Here is a 22,558-nt window from a genome sequence, read left to right on the forward strand (position 1 = left end):
CAGTAAATAATGAACAATATTATAAATAATAATCAATCAATTCTAAGAAAAAAGTCAGAATTGCTAAATATAAACTCAGAATTGTGAGAAACAGGTATGAATTGTGAGGTAATGTCACAATTACCCTTTTTTCATTTTTGTATGTGCATGAAATAATTTTCACATTGATTTTATTGTTGCACTTTATTTATTTGCATTTGTAGATTTCATTGACTTAAAATGAGGTTGTATCTCCACTTCAGCAGCACTTACACACCAAAACTTTATTCTGAATAAATATATAATATATATATTCTGAAGGTTTTTACTGAGGGGTTTGTTAATATTTCACACTGATTTATGCAACGTTTTGGTAAACATGGTACAAATGCATATCTTTAAAGACTGTGAGTTTTTTCTCCACTCCAGCATTACTCGTATGCACCAAAACTTAGTTTTGTTCCTTCCTGTAATCTGAAGGTTTTTAATGAGGGGTTTGCTCATATATAATCTTTTCTGATTTTATGCAACATTTTATCCATAAAAAAAAAACTTGTAAAAATGCATATATTTAAAAGCTGTGAGTTTTTTCTCCACTTCAGCAGCTCTTACGAACACCAACACTTAGAGTTTTATTCCTCTCTATATTCTGAAGGTTTTTACCGTTGGGTTTGTTCATATTTCATTCACACTGATTTATACTACACTTTACTCCTAAAAACATGGTGAAATGCGTTTTTCTGATTTATGAGGTGATAAAAACAAAAATCCAAAATTCTCTCAGTTAAAACCTTTAACTCTTATATGACAACAAAATCAAACTAGAATTTTGAACCTGGCTTTTTTCAGTCTTCAGATGTATTTGCTGAAAATGCATGCAAATTATTCATGTTGGTTATATGTTATAACTGTGTGTGTTTGCAGGATAAAGGAGCTGAAACAGAGTAAAGAGCTGGAGCACAAAGGACTGACCACCTGACCACACACACACTCGTACAGCCGTGTTTACAATCGCCCCTTCATCACTCTCATCACACACTCTGGATTTCACTGATTCAGAGAGAAGGCAGACACTCTCTCTCTCTCACACACACACACACACTTAAACACATACACACACAGAAGTTTCTCTTTGGCTTCTTCTTTCCAGTCGTTGCTGCAACACTACCCTTGACTTTCAGCTATCTGAATGTTTGGAATGTTTTTCTGTATTAATGGATCTCTATATAAATGTAAACAGCATCTACTCTCTGATACTGTATGATCAGAAACACACAGCTGATTGTGTTAATATGAAGTTATTTATTGATCTCTTGGAGATATATTTTGTAAATGACAGACGAATGAACGAACGCTGCGCCGTATCCAAAGTCTTAAATTGTAGTTGCCATGGAAACACTGCGGAAATGTAACGTTGCCTAGTGACGTACACATGATTGCGAATCTAGTCCAATGGTTTGTTAAATAATATTACTGCTTATCTTCATTAAATAAAATGAATATCAGGCCAGAATATAAATGAAATGTTGAGCTCTTTCAGCAGCAGCTGTCACATAAAATCATTTTGGTTCGTCATTTTGTAAAGACAAGTCAAAATCTTCTGAATTTTAGAGTTCACATGAAACTAGTGTGATAGAAATCTCTTCTTGAAGTTGTGTGTGTGTAAATCCAGTCGCATAGTTTATCTGTGTAACGACAGCAGTTTCTGCTGATGAAGCTCGCTTTCTGGACGGTTTCAGAGAAACAAGACCTGAAACACAACCTGAACAAAAATACAAAACACGTCTTACTTCCTTCCTGAGATTAAAGACTTAGGATTTTTTCTCTCTCTAAAACCTTTTTTTTCTTTTCTCACTTTTTTTCTATATTATCTTTTTTTTTGTCTCCTCAAAAACTTTTTTCTCTCTCCAAAAAAAAAAAGAAAAAAATTCTCAATTTTTTTTCTCTCCAAAAAATTGTTTTTCTCCTATTCATTTTTTTTGTATCTCTCTTAATGTTTTTCTCTCGCTCTCAAAAAAAAAAAAATTTTTTTTTTTCTCTCTCTCAAAAACAATTCTCTCTCTAGATAATGTTTTTCTATAGAAGAGGATTAGGACCAAACAATAATAAAAAATAAAACCATCAATATTAAAGTCAATATAATGCTAGTTTAAACTCTGCTAGAAAAATGTCTAAATAAAACGTTGAGATTAAAATCATAACATTTTCAGAAAGTCGTATTTCATGAAAAAAACTTAATTTAGAGTAAAAAAATTTGTTTATTTTCATACTTTTACAAATAAACTCGTGTTTCGAGAAAAAAAAACTTCTTCCTTTTTTCATCACACATCACATCAGAAAAATGTAAATCAATTGCCTAACGAGTGTTTAATAATGATGTATTAATTGGGTAGGTTTAGGGGTAGGTAGGCAATAGGGAGGAGGGCTTTGTTGTACTAATAAGGCAGCTTCTATTTAGTAATTTTAATAAATAAAATCATTTACACTATATTATTATTGCATCCTGTTAATGTACAATACCGAGGTGCAAATAGTATCTGTCTCTAGAAGTATAAATAGCATCTAATTACTGTTTAGACTTAAAGACCTGCAACTTTTACATAGCATTAATAGAATAGCTACTTTCACTTAGTGTTAATAGCACATCGCTAAAAATGTTGTGTTGTCATTAAGTGTAAATAGAATTTAACAGTTTTCACTAAGTTTAAATAGCATCTATGACTATTTGCACATATTTTATTTGACTTTTTTTACTCGAAGTTTGAGTTTTTCTCGAAACACCGATCTTTTTCTTGTAATTTAAAGAGTTTATTCTCAACATTTTATTGCGACATTTTTCTTGAAATTCATAACAACTTTAATCCCGAGATGATTTCAATGTTTTATTAATGTTTGGACCTAATCCTCTTCCGTAGATCCAAGATTCACCTTAAATTTTTGTTTTTCTCGTTGCGGTTCAGAGGCTTGTTTCTGCCACAGAACAAAGATATCTCACAATTCGGTCATTCTCTGACCGTTGCGAGTTTATATGTCACAATATATCTCACACATAAGTTATTAAATGTACATAATTCTGAATTGTGGGATAAATATTAGCAATTACTATATTTTTATTCTGTGGCATGAATTTTCCATAATTCTGTGCTAAAAATGCGTCACTAGGCATCATTAGACAGGAGGAGGATTTTCTTGAGTCTGTTTTCTGGATATTTTTGAATGTGCCTTGAGGTGTTTTAAACTAAATTACTGCAGCAGTCCTGCGTCGCTGAAGAACTGTCGGTTCCGTCTCGATTCAGACCTTTATGCATTAGTCTGTAAATACTGTACAATATAAAGAGCTGCTGAAAATATATTTAAGAATGCCTGATGAAATGTTTAATTTATTCTCTGTACGGATTGCTGATATGCACGCTTATATTTACATGAGACTCTTCAGCATGTTTTTGCTTGCTGGTGTTTATGGTTTTGGTGTTTTTCTTTTTTTTTTAATTTTTTTTTTGTTAGTCCTTTAGTACTGATTTCGATTATGTTTATTTATTTATGAATATAGATTTATGGACATGTTTGAATTGATTTCTACTGTATAAATTCATTCTGACATTTTGCAGATATTTGTTCAGGCTGTTTCATAACATTTCATTAAAATTCTTCTAATTCAAGTGTCACTTTTTTTGTTTTAAACTGTTGAACTGCAAAGTCAAAACCATCTGAACTCAAACTCAAGCAGGCCTTTAGTACTGCTAATATTGAAATAATTAAAAAATAATTTTTTTTTTTAATAATAAAAAAAAGCTAATTTAATTACATAGACGAAGCCTTTTTGCAAACTTTTATTACTATTATATTTCATTATTATTACTATTAAAGATAAAAATTAAAATCAAGAAATGAAACTAAATGAATATATTCTAATACTGCTATAATACACAATGAGCATGAAATAAAAGGAGTGCACACAGCGCTTCAGTTCAGCGTGTCTTTATGTTTCGACGTGAGGCAGTTTTTCCTGACGCAGCTGTGTCTGAGAGCGAGTCCTTCAGCTGAAGAGCGTCACACGTTCCTCTTGAGAAGAAGAGATGAACACAGACAGACGGATGAAGAGACTCTCGTGATGCCAGCCATCCATCTATTCATCCATTCATCTGACTCTAATCTGGCTTTACTCCTGAACAGCACTGTGGGAAATACACTCGTACTCACACACACACACAAACACACACACTCACACACACATTCTAAACACACTGAACACACACACACAATATACAAATACAAATTTCAATTTTCTTGTAAAGTCAGACTGAAACATCTACAAATGAGAAAAAAACCCTTCTGATCCCAAACTTTGGACCAGTAGTGTATATAGGCCTATATATAGATAGATAGATTTTTGCTGTTGTTGTTTTCATACTTTTCCACCCTCTGCTCCTGAACTCTGCTCCACTAAACTAAAATCAATATTCTTCCTAATTCAGTTTTGAAACGCTCGAGCTGAAACGGCTGTCAATCACAGATGAGTGACAGATCAGAGCCGCTTCGAGAGGCCACGGATTAAACCCTTATGAATAAAACACACACACTTTACCACCCACCCACCCACACACACACACACACACACACTCTCTCTCTCTCTCTCGCTCTCTCTCTCACACACACACACACACGCAGATGAGCGGAGTCGGTTCTGTGCGGGATACGCGGCGTGTGTGCGGGAGATCACGTGCTTCTTCAGCACCGGAACCGAACCGACCCTGCACCGAACCCGAACCGTGCACGCGGCGCCTGGAGACCCTGGAGCGGAAACCGGACAGATTCTCTGCGTTTACTTTACGAGTTCAGTCCCTCTGTTAATCTATTCTATGATCACTTCAGTAATAATTCATGTTAATAAAACGATTTCAAATATTTTGTGTGACTGATGGTACCCATAAAAACGCAAAATATAAATTTCTGTGAGGAATTTAACTATTTACAAATGTGCGAAAATCTATCAAGCTTTTAGTTGGCAGCATCATATATCAAAAATAATAGCAGACTGAGAATCTATATCTATATATATATAGGCTATAAGGTCGAGCTCACTCTGCGCGTGCGCAGTAAGCGCTTTCTGAAAGGAAGACGCGGGAGTAATTCGCCTCAACGATAAATGTTCAACAAACAGGATTTCTGAGGTACGAAAGTTTTTGGATTCATGTTATTTTTCATAGTTTTGAGTTTAAACGTCATGAGTAAAAGGTAAAAGGTTGTTTAACATATGCTAACACTGACCGCTAGATTTGATCTCGACTGTAGATATAATAATAGAAATGTCCTCTCAATCTGTTAAATATCAGTTAGTACAGTTTTAGACAGCTCATCTACAAATTATAATTCTGTCATCATTTACTCACCATCATGTCGTTTTTCAACCCTGAAAATGTCTTTCATAGTTCTTAAAATTATCCCTCAGTTTTTAATTTCTAATTATGTTTCATCTCCAGGCCGCTGATTAGCTATTTTCTAATTAAATGTCTTTTAATTTGAAAATATGAGTTTACAAAAATAAATCAGTATTACGTTCTAATTATTACTAGTGATGAACCAGAAACAAAATATTCACTTCAGTTTATTTTTATTATTTCTATTCTATTTGGTTATATTTCTGTCTGGTTTCTGGTTCAATTTAAGTTTATTTATATCTGAAACATTTCATTACTGTCAAAAAAAGAAAAAGAATGAAAGAAAACAATATTTCTTACCATTTTTTAACCACACTGAAGTTACATTAACTCTAGAATACATTTTTTTTTTTTTTTTGCAAATTTAGAATAAAAAATAAAAACACAAACACTTATTTGAATGAATATTAATGTTATAATATGCTGTTGATATATCCACATTGGAATAAATGAAAATACCTTCTAAATAAATACAGAGAACATAAACTGCAGTTAAAATTAGAAATCATAAAGTAGAAATCATTTACCTGACATTAACATGTATGTGCAGATCCATAAAAGCAGCAGCATCTTCATCCCTCAAAGCACTATTGCTTTCATAAAACATCACAGTGTCACAAAGAACAGCCTTTTATTCAATATCTATGAAATAAGCCCCATCCAACACAATAAATACAATAAAAACACACACAGAGACACATTATATATATATCTGTCTATCTATAGTGTTGCTAAAAAGCTCAGTGACGCTGTCCATTTGTAGATATGCTGTTGTTCATCTGCAGTGCACGCACACGAGGGACGGTGCTGACTCTAAATACACAAATGAATGCAAAAAGTGAACATAAACATGCTTGGCCAGATCCCACAGTTACACAATCACAGTGCATTCTTGTGGCCATAACAAACCTCAGTAGTTTCCTCCAGAGTCCTGTAGTTTGTTTCAAGCCTCACACACACACACACACACACACACACACTCACACACACACACACGGTCAGAAGTGTGTACTGGAGTGAGAGGCGGTGAGCGGGGAGGTGCGGGCCCTGTGGCGCAGCTCGTCCGTGGAGCCCACTGTTAGCCGCAGCATGGCGAGGACATTGGCGCGGTAGCGAGCGGACATGATGTTATACAGCAGAGGATTCACAGCAGCGCTGACGTAAAACAGCACTAAAGACACCAGATTAAAATACTGACTGATGTAATACAGCTGATCACTGGAGTCTGAGACCGAAAACAGCGTCCGGCTCACGTGGAAGGGCAGCCAGCACAAGATGAACACCAGCACAATGACCACTGCAGAGAAAACAACACAACACAACATTCAGACGCACTTCAGGGGCTTCATTTACTCATTCTGTCATTTACTTCACAACATCATATTGGTTTGATGCATAGTTAACTAAAACCAAAGGCAAAAAAATCTATTTTAAATAAATATTTACTGAGATAAAAATAAAAATTAATTTTATTTCAGCTAGTTGCCAAGGTAACTCATTTTCATTTAGTTTACATTGATTTTACCCCAAATTTAACTAAAACTAAAATGAGAAAAATGAAATCTATTTACACAAAAATTTATAAAAACAATACTGTAGCTAATAAAAATAATTGTTAAAAAAAAATGTCACTTGGAAAAAAAAACATTTATATATAGAGCTTAACTTTAGCTGAACTTAATGTACCAAAATAACTAAAAATAAATAAATAAATAAAATAATAGACATATTTAACAAAAACAAGTTTTTGTTACTTGATATAAAATGTTAACTGAAATAAAATTAAACAACTAATTTTCATTTAGTTTAAAACGCTATAAAGACATTTAGCAAAAACTAAAACTAAAAAAAAGACAAAAAAATGTGTTACTCAAAATCAAAGAAATTAAAAATTGTAAAAAAATGTAATTTAAATTTTAAAAAATCAGCTAATTGTAATTCAGTTTAACTTGATGTACTAAAATAACAAACTTAAGTGCAAACAAAAATATATATAGATATATTTACCAAAAATAATAAAGATGACAAAACACACACAAATAAGCTACTAAAACTGTAAAAATAAAAATACAAAAATAAAATAAATTTAAAATAATAATTAAAAAAACTATAATGGTATCTCGATAAAAAACAACACGAGTAAGTAAATTCGAAATACTCCTTTAAGAAACCAAAAACTAATTGTATTATTATGCTTAATCCTCACCCATCATGCGGAGGGTCTGGCGGTGTGTTTTGTCTCGGTGCGTGTGCGCGCGCAGGTGCAGGCGGCGGGCGATCAGGCCGTACAGGAGCGACAGGATGGTGAGCGGACAGATGAAGTACAGATTGGAGAGCCACAGCATGGCTTTCAGAAGGCCGGAGGTATGTGCGTACTGCGTGCATCGGCACTCGCTGGCTCCGCCCTCAAACTGCTCCACGCCCACCAGCGCAAACACCGGCCCCGCGCTGAGCATGGCCACGCCCCACAGCCCCGCGATCAGCGCTCGGACACGCCCCCTGGTGACCAGCAAGCGCGCGCGGAGGGGAAAGCACACAGCCAGGTATCGCTCCGCCCCCAGCGCAGTCATGTGCAGGATGGACGAGAACGTGCAACATTCTCCCACAAACATCGACAGCTTGCACACGGCGTCGCCTAGCAACCACGGACGAAACCGCCACAGCTACAAGAGCAAACATACACAAGTTAAAGGGAAACTACAAACAGCAGGTCCATGTTTGATTGTTTGCCTAGTAATGTTCAACACACAATACAAGACGGAAACTCATCGGCTTTCATTTTCATGCGAGACACATTCCGTGTAGCTACAGACACTTTGAGAACTCTTTGGAAGCTTGTTTCTGCCAGGCGATTAAAAATTAATAAAAAAGGTAATTGCGACTTCTTATATCTTGGGTTATAAACTCGTAAGAGAAAAGTAAAAATTATGAGATAAAAAGTCACAATTATATTTTTTCGTGGCAGAAACAAAGTCAGAATTGCGAGACGTAAACTCAGAATTTAGATATAAAGTCAGAATTGCAAGATATAAATGAGCATTTTTGAGAGAAAAGATGGAATTGTGAGAAACAAATTCGCAACTGATTTGAACTACTAAGTTTAAATAAGTTCGCAACTAAGAATTTTAACATAAAAAGTCGCAATTACAATTTTTTATTTCAGAATTGCGAGTTATAATCTCATAATTTTGAGAAAAATTCAAATACAATTCTGACTTTTTCTTTTTGATTTGGATTTTTATGTTTTTAGTCTTTGGACTTTGACTTTATATGAGAAAATATAGAATTGAGAAAAAGTTGTTACCTTTTGTTTTTTTCTATCCCGTGCAGGAAACAAAGTCAGAATTGTGAGAGGTAAATTTGCATTTCTGAGAAGAAAAGTCTGTACTGTCAGACACAAATTCGCAATTGCAAAAAAAAAAGGTAAGAATTGTGCATGAGGTTAAAAGTCACAATTACCTTTTTATTGATTATTCCGTGGTAGAAACAAGCAGAATTGTGAGATAGAATTCCAGAATTTTGAGGAAAAAAAGCCACAATTGCAAGAATATTTTTATCGCAAGACTTTTTTTTTTCTGAGATTTGCAAGTTTATATTATATGAAGTTTGCAACTTTATATGAGAAATTAGAATCGGGAAAAATTGCCTTTTTTTTTTTTTTTTTTTTAAAGTTTATATCTTGCATCCGCCACAGAATAAAAAAAAAAAAAAAAATGTGCTGCAACTTTTTTCTCACAATTCTGACTTTCTTTACATGATTGCGAGTCAATGTTGCAATTCTGACTTTTTCCATCAGAGTTGCAAGAAAAATTCTGAATTTGTGAGATACAATCTCAAAATTGTGAAAAAAAAAAACATGCCTATAAACACGCACAGAAACCTGAAGATGATTAGCAGCGATTCAACCATTGGAAATATGACAGGTGAACAGAACTTAATGATATGCAAATGACCAGCAACAAGTTGCTATGGCAACCAATGCAGATCTGTCACAGGATACAGTTGGCGACATGCAAGCTTTTTTAACAGCACGTCAAAACCTCGATTACCTTATAGAGATCCAGAGGCATCAGCAGCAGAATGAGGATGTCTGATATGGCCATGCTGCTCAGGTACAGGTAGGTGGTGCTTCTCATTTGTGGGCGTCGCCACACCACCAGAATGGTCAGGGCGTTTCCCAGCAGGCCGAGCAGCAGCAACGGCACACACAGCGTGGTTAACACCGCAAGCTCAGTGTCGGTGAAGAGCGTCTGGTCCTCCGGTTCCTCCCAGTCCGATCGGTTCCCACAGCTCCCGCACCAACCCGATCCAGATCCAGAACCAGATCCAGAAGCCTCCAGCACGTCCATGTCTCTCGAGGAGAGCTCAGAGCCGCCACGGCTCCTTCATCTTCACCACGGTCTACACGGCACAGAGCTGCAGGACGGTTATTGAATGTGCTCCTGTTCTGTGCCGCCCACCGCTGGACATCAGTGCCACCTCCAGCAGCACAGGAACTGATCGAATCCACTCAATCACACTCAGAGGAACACAGGAGGAACACGCCGATCTCTTCATCAGACACACAGTGATGATGGTCAATCTGACTCAAACCCTCCGTTCTTGCTCATAGCTCACCTCAAAATCAAAAAATATCAAGCACTCTGAAAATGAGAAACTACGTTAGTTAATATGTAACTGCTTTTAAACCATGTCTTATTCTAACTGCAACGTTTACTAACTAACACATCGAAATGAAAAGTTGTAAAACTGAACATGAATCAAAATGAGTCAATACTGTAACAAACATACTGCTGCTTGTTAGTTAATGCATTAACTGATGGGATTGTTACCAAAACAATATGTAGCATGAAATTAATATAATTAAATAGTTCATGACCATTGAGAACATTTAAACCCATCCTAATGAATAAAAATCTAATTTTAATTACATTAACGCCACAAAAAATTATTTGAATTGTGTACATTTAGATACAAGTACAGTGCGTATGAACTATAGTAGTATTTTTGTATCACTATAGTTTATAGCATGAAGTATGATGTGGAAACACTTTAACAAAATATTAAAAATGTAAGATTTTGAGAACTATTACACACCATATAATTAATAAAAATCTTTTATTACAGTAATGCCATAAACAATTGTGTAATTAGTGTCAGTTTGCATGTAAAGAACAGTAAGTATAAACTGTACTAGTATTTGTAGCACTGTATAATTAGTTAATATGAACTACCTAAGGAAAAAATATTTTTTAAATCATGCATTGTTCTTAGTTAATTTCAACATTTAATAACACATTAATATCAAAAGTTGCATCTGTTGTTATTATTTAATGGACCTGAGCTAACACAAACTAACATTAATAAAAATGAATAAATACTGTAACAAATATACTGCTCATTATGCATTAACTAACTTAACTAATGGGATTGTTACTAAAAATATAAATAGTATGTAGCATGAAATGAAACCTACTTGATTACATTTAGATTATTTTTTTTTTGCATTGTTTTCATTAAAAAAAAAATAAAGTGTAAATTTGCATGTGAACTATACTACTATTTGTAGTACTCAATTTAATTTTTATAATTAATAATTAACACTTTACTTGAAGCCTTTATGTATAATGCATTATAAAAATATCCATAATACCTTTTTTTTTTTTTATATAAATAATTGTGCATCAGATTCCTTGCTATTTCATCTCTAATCGGTTGTCTGTCGTGTTTTAATTAATTATACTTTCTAAAATAGTAAAGATAAGTATTATAATTTTTCATGTGATCATACAATGCATTATAAGTTGCATTATTAAAAGGTGTAATTAATGCTTTAAAAATAATTGTATAAAACATGCTTCAAGTAAAGAGAATTACAGAACTGAATTTGAGCTGCTAATGAGATTATGAAAATAGTCACAATGCAAAAAATTATAATGATCCTCAAATTTCTTCATGTATAATATAATTTCTTTTCCTTTGATTTTAGTGTGAATTACGCCAGATTTGTTGCTGAGATTCACACTTTTAGACGTTTAACACACATCCGAGCAGAGAAATCAGTGCTCTTGTTGATCACGCTAATTCATTTGTGGATTGATTGTTTTAATGAGTATCCCCGGTGAACGCTGAGCTACTGTGCAGAAGATTTCCTCCAGCAAGAGTGTGTTTGTACATTCACTCAGTGCCACATATTTATTGCTATTATATTAATTCACGTTTAGCTAAAAACAATACATCAATAATATACAGTAAAGCTTACAATATGAATGACACACAGTCATCACCCAATCAAAGCAGACATTCTCTCTTCCACACACACACACACACACACACACACACACACACACACACACACACACACACACACACACACACACGCACACACACACACAGTTCATGACTCCCAGAGTTTGTGCCGATGATGTAGGTGAAGGGTTGTGTGGGCGGGTCTAGGCACAGGCCGTGGGCGGGGCATAGAGATGCGGTCGCCTGGCAACAGCGGAGTCTCTCTGAGCATCTTGTCAGGACTGTAGAAGTGCAGCAGATCAGGAGCCTCTAGTGGCAGAGACGGGAACTACACACACAGACCATAATGAACACATCAAACCTGCTCCATCATGAGCTACTTACTGTACTGTATACTACATTACACTTGCTTAACACTGAGCTTATACTCAATACTATGCAGTATACACAGTATATTGCCTGCTGACTTGAAGCAACAACTATATTAACATACCAACCATAAACAGTTGATTAAACGAGCTTAAAAGATTTTAAAGAAACAGGTAAATAAATAATATACATACTGTTGTTCAAAAGTTTGGGATCAGTAAGAATTAATGTTTTTCAAAGATGCTTCTAATGCTCATCAAGGCTGCATTTATTTGATAAAAAATACAGAAAAAACTGTAAAATTGTGAAATATTATTGCAATTTAAAATAACAGTGTTCTATTTTAATATCTGTTAAAGTGTAATTTATTTCTGTGATGTGCATCTGTATTTTCAGCATCATTACTCCAGTCTTCAGTGTCACATGATCTTCAGAAATCAGAATAATATACTGATTTATTTACTTTTTGCTACTTCATATATATATATACAGTACAGACCAAAAGTTTGGAAACATTACTATTTTTAATGTTTTTGAAAGAAGTTTCTTCTGCTCATCAAGCCTGCATTTATTTGATCAAAAATACAAAATCTGAAAAATCAAAAATTGATCTTAAAATAATAGTTTTCTATTTGAATATACTTAAAAAAAAAAAAATTATTCCTGTGATGCAAAGCTGAATTTTCAGCATCATTACTCCAGCCTTCAGTGTCACATGTAACATCCAGTCTATCACATGATCATTTAGAAATCATTCTAATATTCTGATTTATTATGAGTGTTGGAAACAGTTCTGCTGTCTAATATATTTGATGAATAAAAGGTTAAAAAGAACTGCATTTATTCAAAATAAAAATAAAATTCTAATAATATATATTCTAATAATATATTTTCTTTACTATCACTTTTTTATCAATTTAACACATCCTGGCTGAATAAAAGTATTGATTTTATTTAAAAAAAAAAAAGAAAGAAAAAAAAATGACTGACCCCAAATTACTGACCAGTAGTGTATATTGTTATTACAAAATATTTATATTTTAAAAACATAGCTTCTTTTTTTTCTTTTTTTTTTCTTTTTATTCATCAAAGTATCCTAAAAAAGTATCACATGTTCTGAAAAAAATATTAAGCAGCAGAACTGTTTCCAACTTTGATAATGAATCATCATATTAGAATGATTTCTAAAGGATCATGTGATAATGATCCTAAAAATTCAGCTTTGCATCACAGAAATAAATGATAATTTAAAGTATAATAAAATTTAAAAACAATTATTTTAAATTGTAATAATATATCACAATATTACTGTTTTTTTTCTGTATTTTTGATCAAATAAATGCAGGCTTGATGAGCAGAAGAAACTTCTTTCAAAAACATTCAAAATAGTAATGTTTCCAAACTTTTGGTCTGTACTGTATATATATATATACCTGTGATACAAGCACAAAATGTGATAGAAAAAGAGAGCACAAAATGACTTATTCATTATTAATTATTAATTATGAATGATTAATAGCTGGTCTCACCCTCTGCTGCTTTGCTGCTGATGCGGTGCTTTGTGAAGCATGAACTCTGTAATTTCGCTCTCACGGCTTTCTCAAGATCAAACACCTGATTCTCCACTTCCTGAAGCTCCGCCCCCAGCGTCAGGGTGCTGTTTAGCCCCGCCCCTTCCGTCAGCTGTCCGTCACACGCTAGCGGTTATTATCTAACCCATGACCTGAATAACAAACACACGCGTGTTGCTGATTCATGACAGAACATGCAGAAATGAATCATCTCCAGATTAAATGTGATTTTCATAAATGATCTCATTTTACTGACACACCTCACATCTCTGATGTAAAATATCTTTCTCAGGACAGTACTAAATAAAAAATAACATGTGTTTTGTATGATCTCTGTTATTTTGTTAAAATTCATTCACATCTTCACAGATTCTTCAAGGGGTTCCCAAACTTTCGCATGCCACTATACTTCAGTGGTGACCATATAGAATGAATGTAAAACTGTCATCTTAAAGACGTCTGGCAGATGTTTGTACACAGCAGATGTTTTCCAGATGAGGAGATCTTTAACAGACCTCCTGCAGACGTACCTGTGCTATCTGGGACATGATAAACTTTCGTGACGACGCACACGTCTGCAGACAGATTAGGACGTTTACTCCTTCATGAATGATATTTTAAGGGCTGAGCCTGTCGATGGCGTCGGCCTGCTGGTCGTTCAGGGGTGAGAGTGATGGACAGGTCCAGATCAGGGCAGACCAGTTCTGTGGTCCGAACCGGATCGACCCGCAGAGGTTCAGGAGCTGCACGGACGTGAGGTTCTGCTGACATCATCAATCCAATTCAATCAATCTGACACACAGTGATACATAATCAATAACACAATTAACACGATATAAATATATATATATATATATACATATATAAATATATATATATATATATACACATATACATAAGCACGCAGTTCAGTTTAAACTACACACACACTTTACCAGTGTTTGTGAACAGTAAGATTTTTAATGTTTTTAAAAGAAGTCTCTTCTGCTCATCAAGCCTGCATTTATTTGATCAGAAATACAGTAAAAGCAGTAATTTTGTGAAATATTTTTACAATTTAAAATAACTGTTTTCTGTGTGAATCTCTGTTAAACTGTAATTTATTTCTGTGATGTGCAGCTGTATTTTCAGCATCATTACTCCAGTCTTCAGTGTCACATGATCTTCAGAAATCATTCTAATATGATGATTTGCTGCTCAAGAAACATTATTAATATTATTATGTTGAAAACAGCTGAGAATAATTTTTTTTTTTAATTCTTTGATGAATAGAAAGTTCAGAAGAACAGCATTTATTTGAAATAGAAATCTTTTATAACATTATACGTTTTTATCATCACTTTTGACCAATTTAAAGCATCCTTGCTAAATAAAGAAATTAATTTCTATAACCCCCCCCCCCCAAAAAAAACTATAATGACTCCAAGCTTTTGAGTGTATAATGTTATAAAAGATTTCTATTTCAGATAAATGCTGTTCTTCTGAACTTTCTATTCATCAAAGTATCCTGAAAATATATTAATAATAATATATAATAGTTTCTTGAGCGGCAAATCAGCATATTAGTATGATTTCTGAAGATCATGTGACACTGAAGACTGGAGTAATGATGCTGAAAATACAGCTGCACATCACAGAAATAAATTACACTTTAACAGATATTCACACAGAAAACAGCTGTTTTAAATAGTAAAAATATTTCACAATTTTACTGCTTTTGCTGTATTTCTGATCAAATAAATACAGGCTTGGTGAGCAGAAGAGACTTCTTTAAAAAACATTAAAAATATTTTTGTTTATTTATTTTTGAATGGTTGTGTGTTTGATGATGTTATGAGAATACTTTAAAACACATTAAAAAACACACAATTACACCAATTCCTTTTTTATTTACCATAGTGAGGTGTTTCAGAAAATACCTCAAACAAACACGAACAAAGGCCTCCTGTTTACAAACAGGAGCAAAGAAAGCAAAGTTTCCTTACTTTAGCAAAGGAAAACCAGTCTCTTCTTGGCTTATATCGAAATCCTCCGAAATTCTTCTTTACAAATCCTTGTGTTGTACTTCTAATTCTTGATCAGTTCTTTTGATCTCTCCCTTGCGTTTCTGCGTGCGTCACTTCTGAGCGGCGCATGCTCAAAGCTGACCTCATACGTCATTCCCCCGGAACTGCTTCCATTTACAACAGTGAGGGCAAGCTACATCAAAGTGATTATTACGTTTTAAATATGGTTATTTTTCTTACAAAAACACATCTATTCACTACAGGAGGCCTTTGTTCATCACCCGGAGCCATGTGAGACACTTTTTATTATGGATGGGCGCTTTTTATTTAACTTCTTTTGGACTGAAGCACTGCAACACCCGCGGAGCGCCATGAAACAGCTTAAAAGATCAAAGACCATTTTTAATATAACTCCGATTGGATTCATCTGAAAGAAGAACATCATATACATCTTTATAGTAATTTATGGACTTATTTTCATTTTTGGGTGAATTAACCCTTTAAAGATAAATATGCGTAGCTTATACATATAACTTAGCACGATGATATGAACATATTTATTTAAATATTCACACACAAAGCAGATAAAACAAACTGTGGAGAAAAGGATGAAGACACATAAGGTTTGTGAGCGAGCAATAAGAATGAGAGTTGATATTTATATGTATTCATGTAGTAAATGTTTAACCACATAATACAGTAATAGTGAAAGAAACAGGCATTTGTCTATAATGCGAAAAGCCCGTTCCCAACACAGAATAAAAACATAATTTAGTTTTTTTTTCTCACAATTCTGACTTTTTTCTTTAAACTCAGGATTGCAAGATATAAAGATAAAAAAGATAAAATTAGGATATTGAATTTTTAACACTGTAAAGCTGCTTTGACTCCTTTTCTCGCAATTCTGACATTTTTTCATCAGAATTCTGTTTACTTTTTGAAAATCTTTTTTTTTTATTCTTCCGCCACAGAATAAAAAATAAAAAATAATTTTTAAATAAAAAAGGACTTTTTATTTCACAACTGTCTTTTTTCCTGCAGAATTCATAAACCTGAATTCTTAGGAAAACCTGAATTATTAGGAAAACCTGAATTATTAGGTTTTTTCGCAATTCCAAGTTTAAATCACGCAATTCTGACTTTTTGTTTTTAATCAGAGTTTATCAAATTTTTTATATCAGCCAATTAGTTTTTTTAAACAATTTTTTTCCACCACAGAATGAAAAAGATAATTGTGACTTTTATTTCACAATTTTTTTCCACAAAATTCTCAGAATTCTGAGTTATAAAGTCAGAATTTGTAGTTTTTTCGCTATTCCAAGTTTATATCATGCAATCATGTAAGACTTTTTTTTTTTAAGATTTCTGAGTTTCTCAAATTCTTTATATCTGCCAATTCTGTTTTATTTTCTGCTATTTTTTTCCCACCACAGAATAAAAAAGGTAATTGCGACTTTTTATTTCACAAATGATTTTTTATGCAAAATTCTCAGAATTCTAAGTTATAAAACCTGATTTCTGAAGTTTTTTCAGAATTCCAAGTTTAAATCACGCAAATCTGACATTTTTCTCTAAATTCCGAATTTCTTGAATTCTATCTGCTAATTTTTTTTTCCACCACAGAATAAAAAATGAAACATTTAATTGTGATTTTTTTTTCAGCAAAATTCTCAGAATTCTTTATATCAGCCAATTCTGTTTTATTTGTTTTTTTTCCCCACAGAATTAAAAAAATAAAGATAATTGCGTCTTTTTATCTTGCAATTCTTTTCATCTCAGAATGGTAACATCTCATAATTCTGACTTTTTTTAAAATAAACATTATATAAACTCGCAGTTGTGCAGTAAAAACTCAAGAAAAAAGTCTAACTTGTGAGATAAAAAGTCAAGATGACCTTTTTTATTATTTAGCGGAAATAGCTTCTGTAGTTTCCAGTCAAAACTAGTTAAACCTCAACTTAATTCAAACATATTCTCAGAGAACGAGTCTTATTTATATTTTGAGGATGTTTGTATATTAGTATTATTCCTGCAGTGAATTCAGCACACAGCCGGCGTAGTGAGAGTTATTTATTAGAGCAGTCATTGATGTGTAATGCATTACAGATCAATCATTATTCATCTAAGAGAGAGGGAGGGTGAGTTAACTCAACTAAATCTCAACCAGTGCTGGTTTTAACCATGCCAACATAAGGAGACTTATTAACTTAGTTGTGAGCAGTGCTTTCAAACTAACACACACAAACACACACTGACAGTAATAAATAGGCACTGTTTAGAGCGTCATAAAAATCATCATAAAAGAATGATCTCTTAATTAGAGCATGTGAGCAGCGCTATCAGTCGTTACTGTGGTTTAAGGCACTAATTGGTCAATATTGCACACACACGCGTTCAACCGTTCCGTCCCTTTTCACACTGAACTACATCTCCCATGATGCACTGGTGCGAGTGTCATGTGATTGGCTCAGTCTCTGTCCCTGAGGGCTCGCAGGATGTAGTTTTCTCTCTCTAGCTGAGCGTTTCTCTCCGACAGCTCTTTGATCTGCTCTCTCAGCACCTCCACCTCCTCTCGAACCGCCAGCATCAGGTGCGACTTCACCAGGTCCTGCAGACACATAATAACATCTCATCAGCACATGCATTCACTTGGAATCGAACCTGTGACCCTGGTGTCGCGAGCGCCATGATCTACTGCTTAAACTGCACATTGTATTCTGAATACACTCACACGCAACTATGGAAGCCCGTTTCCACCACTGAATAAAAAATAAAACAAGGTATTTGTGACTTTTTATCTCGCTGTTCTGACTTTCTTTTTTTTTCTCAAAATTGCAACATATGAACTCTGAGATAAAAAGTTGCAATTACCTTGTTTTATTTTTTATTTAGTGGCTTCCATACGCAACACATTACAACAGTCACATAAAAAAGCCTTCAAACTTAAAATATATAGAAAATATTTTACAACACACACAATAAAGTTTGGCTAGACAAAGACGATATCTGTATTTCTATGAATATTATTATGATTGTGCGCGATCTCACCATGGCTTGCTCTATCTTGTTGTCGATGGCGATCATGCTGCTGTTAGTTCCGCTGTAATAGAAATGAACAGAAATTATCTTTTATTAATCATCTTCATCATCAAATGCACAGGGTTTTCCACACAAACCGACAATTTACTCAATCAACTGAAACTTTTCAACCACAATCATTACCACCAAGATGTAAGGACTGCTTCTCGGTGGTTTCTAGGCTGTTTAAAGGTGGTGTTTCTAGAACATATTTACATTTATGCATTTTAGCAGACGCTTTTATCCAAAGCGACTTACAGTGCATTCAGGCTATACATTTTTTTTTTTACCAGTATGGTAAATATAGAAATCATGAGAAAAAGAAAGGCTTTTAATAATACTTCTGTGTGCAAAACTTTGATAATGTGAAACGCTTCAAACAGAGCGGCGCATAGCTCTTATGCACATCTAGGGTGCAGAATGGTCCACTTGAAGCAACATGGAGTCGCAGCACACGGTACAAACACAGAGAAGAGAAATGAGGAAGTAATGAACTCCAGCAAGATGTCATTTTATGCAAATCCCCAGACCTTTATCTACACATCAAGTGTTATAATGGGAATATATCATCTTGGTTGAAAAGCACGATGAAGAGCACAATAATCGCGGTTGGTTAGATCAAATAATCGTGATTAGACGTTATTTAATTATCGCGACGGGCCTATTACTATGCTGTTTCTAGGTATTTTCTAAAGCCCAAAATAAACTTTAGTTTTTTTTACACGTACGCATACAGTCGAACACACAGCCATTCAGAGTATATTCAAAAGCTTCATCTTTGTCCAGCGTCTGCTGTATTTTTCTCCATAAGTCATTGCCAATAAAAATATCTTTGTACTCTTTTAAACTAAATTTGCGGCTCTCCAAATGTTCTGTCTCTTAGTTTCATTTTCTTCTGTGAAACAACGGCGTGGGCCAGTGCTGCCACCTTGTGGAACAACTGATTAGTGCAGAACCAAGTCAATGCGCATGCGTGACCTGCGCGTATAAAGTACACAGTTACAAAAATCGGATAGTGCACATACTCTTCTGGTGACAAAATCTGTGTCACTCGCACTGTACACAGACCCCAAAATATACTCTGACCTTAAGCTGTTACTAGGTAGTTTTAGGGCAGTTACCAGGCTTTTTACAGGTTGTTTCTAAGCAGTTTATTTACTTTTTCTATATACTTTCTAGCCAGTTAATAGGCTCTTTCTAGGCCATTTAATGGTAGTTTATAGGGTTTTTCAAAGTCGTTGCTATGCTGTTTCTAGGTAGTTTCTAGACTAGCTGCTATGCTGTTTCTTTTTTAAAGCCATTTTTTGGTATTTTAGCCTTTATTATGACACGATAGATCAGAGATGACAGAAAGTGAAGTGGGAGAGAGACAGGGGAGCGGGATCGGGAACGGTCCTCAAGTCGGGATTCGAACTCGGGACGCCTGTAGCGCAATGGTGCTGTATATCAGCGCCGAAGGTTTTTAGGTGCTTTCTAAGCAGTTTCTCTGCTATTTCTAGTAAGTTGCTATGCTGTATCTAGGGAGCTTCTAAGCTGATACTAGGTAGTTTTTATTCTGTCTCTAAACTTTTTCTAGTCTTTATAGACCGTGGATTATTGGGTTGTTAGGCTGCTTCTAGGCAGTTATCAGGCAGTTTCTTGGGTTCCTCCTTCAGTGTGCATCTGTGGTATTTCTTTGATTGTTTTCTCGTCTAGCAAGTAAAAATGGTGCATCTGATCACTTAAGTACAGTAACAGCACACTCAACAACACACATGATTTGTTGTCTGGAGCACAAATGCTGCAGTGCTTTCTTTACTCTGCTTAGCTCTAGTAACCGTGCTACTTGTCTTAAACAGCAGTACAGCACACACAGGTCTTCATGACGACCCGCTGTATGTGTGCAACACTGATGCTATTGTTCTGAATGTGCTGGGCAGCACATGGTTCTCATAACAGAAACCCTCATGAGACGCTCTCAGCGTCCACAACCGCATCATAAACCACCCAAAGAAAGAATGAATGAAAACCTCAACCAACACAATTACACACAGACTGAACATACTGCAGACCCAGACTGACCCAGTTACCTGTGGAAGAACAGCAGAAGGGAAAGGAGGGTGGAGTCAGATGGGCGGGGCCTCTGTTTGTGAGTATAAGCCCCACCCATTTCCACTTTCACAGAGGAATTCACAGGATTCTGACATGTCTGATCGCTAACACAACACGAGCTAGACTTGGAGGACGATCTGAGATTATTTCCTGAGCGCTGTGTTTGAGTCTGACCAGCAGGTGGAGCTCTATGTGTTTCTGTGCAGGAGAGCGTCTTTGGGCTGAAGGTGGGTTTGGATGAACACATTCCGTCTCGTTTCGGGATCGATGGCGTTCTGAGGCTAGAAAGTGTGTTTTTGGACATTGTATGTGGCAAGCGCTTGCTGCTGATTGGCTCTTTGGTTTCCATGGAAACCGCCAAGCGGCCAGCCCTCGGATAGTAATCGAGCTTCCCCGTTGGCCAGGAATCACGAACCCTTCGAACTCCACCGGTGTCTCTCACTCGTTCTCCTGCATGGAGGCGTGGCCTGTGAATCACAGATGAAGGGGCGGGGCTCAGCGAGGAGGGGTGTGGCTCAGAGGCAGGTGAAGCTCCAGTCTGTGCTGTGTTCTCATTCTCTCTTTGTGTTTGTTCACATGGAGGGAGTGACAACGGACGAGGCTGTTTTTTGCTTTCAAAAATGGACACCATCTTGCGTACGTTGACAAACATGGTGGATAATCAGCAGGTCAAAAAAAACCACACGTGGAAAGGTAGCTCAATCGTGCACGCGGTCGACTTCACGCGCCGCCAGGAAGAGACATCATGTAATTGTTTCCTCTGACTCCTTTCAGAAACATTCGGGCAGGATCTGACTCATTCACCGCCTTGAAACAGTCATAGCGCTGCACATCAGAACAAGAGCGAGCTTTACTGTGGAGCAGAGTGAACAGTCATTTTCAGATGCTGGATCCTCATCATTGAAAGCAATTCAAAAAAGTTGCTTAACTACACTACAAGCTACTAACAAACAGTGACTACCTACACTAAAACTATTTAAGTGAGCAGTATCTTTTAGACTATACAACTATTAAAAAACATTTATCTGGCAAAAAACAAAACAAAACAAAATCTTAATCAGGGTGGGGCATTAAACTGCATGCTACATTCAAATAATAAAACAATATTAGTTAAAATCATATGGTTATTATTAACTAAAATTAAAGCTAAAACTATTTAAACATTTTTTGTTAATTGAAATAAAGCTGAAATTATATTAAATATAAATATTAGATGGAAAAACTCCAAAACAGATGAAAATTAGAAATGTTGCCTTGGCAAATAACTGAAATAAATTGTCAAAGTCCAAGCTAAAATTAATTACTGCATATAAACCTTAAAATAATTAAATAAAAATGTAATTAGTGATGCAAAAACATACAAGTAATAAAGCTAAACTAAAATAAATAAAAACAAACAAACAAACAAAAAAATACAGTTATGCACTTATTTTTTAACTTAGAAATGTTTTCTTGGCAACTAACTAAAATGAGTTTAAACACTAAAATTATTAACTGGAAATAAATAAAAACTGATTAAAAATAAATTAAATCTAAATATTAATATTTAAAAAATAGTGCTTAAATTTCATAATTCATGCATTAAATAAAGCTAAAACAGAGTTCAAAACAGCGATGCACTCAGGTTTATTATCATTAACTAAAATTAACAAAAGCTGAAATTATTTTAGATGAAGAACTTTAAATTTAAGTAAAAAAAAATAGAAATGTTGCCTTGGCAAATAACTGAAATAAATTTAATTGCTAACTGGAAAATACATAAAAAGTTAAACTGAAA

The 22,558-nt window shown here is 34.7% G+C and overlaps 3 protein-coding genes and 1 long non-coding RNA gene across 6 annotated transcripts in view; 1 reads left to right on the plus strand and 3 right to left on the minus strand.

Moving 5' to 3' along the window:
* Window positions 1–1,909, plus strand: part of LOC109064921 (calmodulin-binding transcription activator 2-like) — a 34,162-nt gene extending 32,253 nt beyond the window's left edge. Inside the window, 1 exon segment of the mRNA XM_042713818.1 lies at window positions 904–1,909. The gene's annotated coding sequence lies outside the window, so the exon portion shown is untranslated.
* A 3,935-nt stretch (window positions 1,910–5,844) lies between these two features.
* LOC109059938 (growth hormone secretagogue receptor type 1-like) lies at window positions 5,845–10,915 on the minus strand. Of its 2 annotated transcripts, XR_002012665.2 has the most exons (4): window positions 9,467–10,915; window positions 7,624–8,080; window positions 6,327–6,714; window positions 5,845–6,230 (listed from the first exon to the last, which is right to left on the minus strand). XR_002012665.2 is itself a non-coding variant. In XM_019077106.2 (3 exons), exons 1-3 carry the CDS (start codon window positions 9,764–9,766, stop codon window positions 6,416–6,418), a joined length of 1,056 nt encoding a protein of 351 aa, XP_018932651.1. In that variant the 5' UTR covers window positions 9,767–10,915; the 3' UTR covers window positions 5,845–6,415. The 2 variants fall into 2 exon arrangements, 1 of the variants encoding a protein (XP_018932651.1); XM_019077106.2 differs by having other exon boundaries at window positions 5,845–6,714.
* A 191-nt stretch (window positions 10,916–11,106) lies between these two features.
* On the minus strand, window positions 11,107–14,454 carry LOC122135184. Its single transcript, XR_006153391.1, has 3 exons — window positions 14,137–14,454; window positions 13,565–13,758; window positions 11,107–11,994 (listed from the first exon to the last, which is right to left on the minus strand). It is a non-coding gene; the product is annotated as an uncharacterized LOC122135184 (long non-coding RNA).
* A 3,215-nt stretch (window positions 14,455–17,669) lies between these two features.
* The window catches only part of LOC109059937 (TSC22 domain family protein 4-like), a 13,867-nt gene continuing 8,978 nt past the window's right edge, over window positions 17,670–22,558 (minus strand). Inside the window, exons 1-3 of one of the 2 annotated variants that reach the window (XM_042713916.1) lie at window positions 20,760–21,879; window positions 18,661–18,712; window positions 17,670–18,220 (exon numbers count right to left, since the gene is read on the minus strand). In XM_042713916.1, coding sequence (XP_042569850.1) covers window positions 18,080–18,220; window positions 18,661–18,712; window positions 20,760–21,433 — 867 coding nt within the window. In that variant the 5' untranslated portion in view covers window positions 21,434–21,879 and the 3' untranslated portion in view covers window positions 17,670–18,079. Of the gene's footprint in view, window positions 18,221–18,660; window positions 18,713–20,759; window positions 21,880–22,558 lie in introns of those variants that run through there. The other variant, XM_019077105.2, reaches the window with a different exon arrangement.

This window comes from Cyprinus carpio, chromosome A23, assembly GCF_018340385.1.
Source record: "Cyprinus carpio isolate SPL01 chromosome A23, ASM1834038v1, whole genome shotgun sequence".
Lineage (NCBI taxonomy): Eukaryota > Metazoa > Chordata > Actinopteri > Cypriniformes > Cyprinidae > Cyprinus > Cyprinus carpio.

Bases quoted from the DNA above. Each gene is read 5' to 3' on its own strand.
- LOC109059938 (XM_019077106.2), bottom strand. From the start codon at position 9,766: ATGGACGTGCTGGAGGCTTCTGGATCTGGTTCTGGATCTGGATCGGGT. The intron at 8,081-9,466 runs GTAATCGAGGTT...TTGCTCTTGTAG, and splicing joins TGCCTCTGGATCTCTATAAG to CTGTGGCGGTTTCGTCCGTG. The intron at 6,715-7,623 runs GTGAGGATTAAG...TTTTCTCTGCAG, and splicing joins CCAGACCCTCCGCATGATGG to TGGTCATTGTGCTGGTGTTC.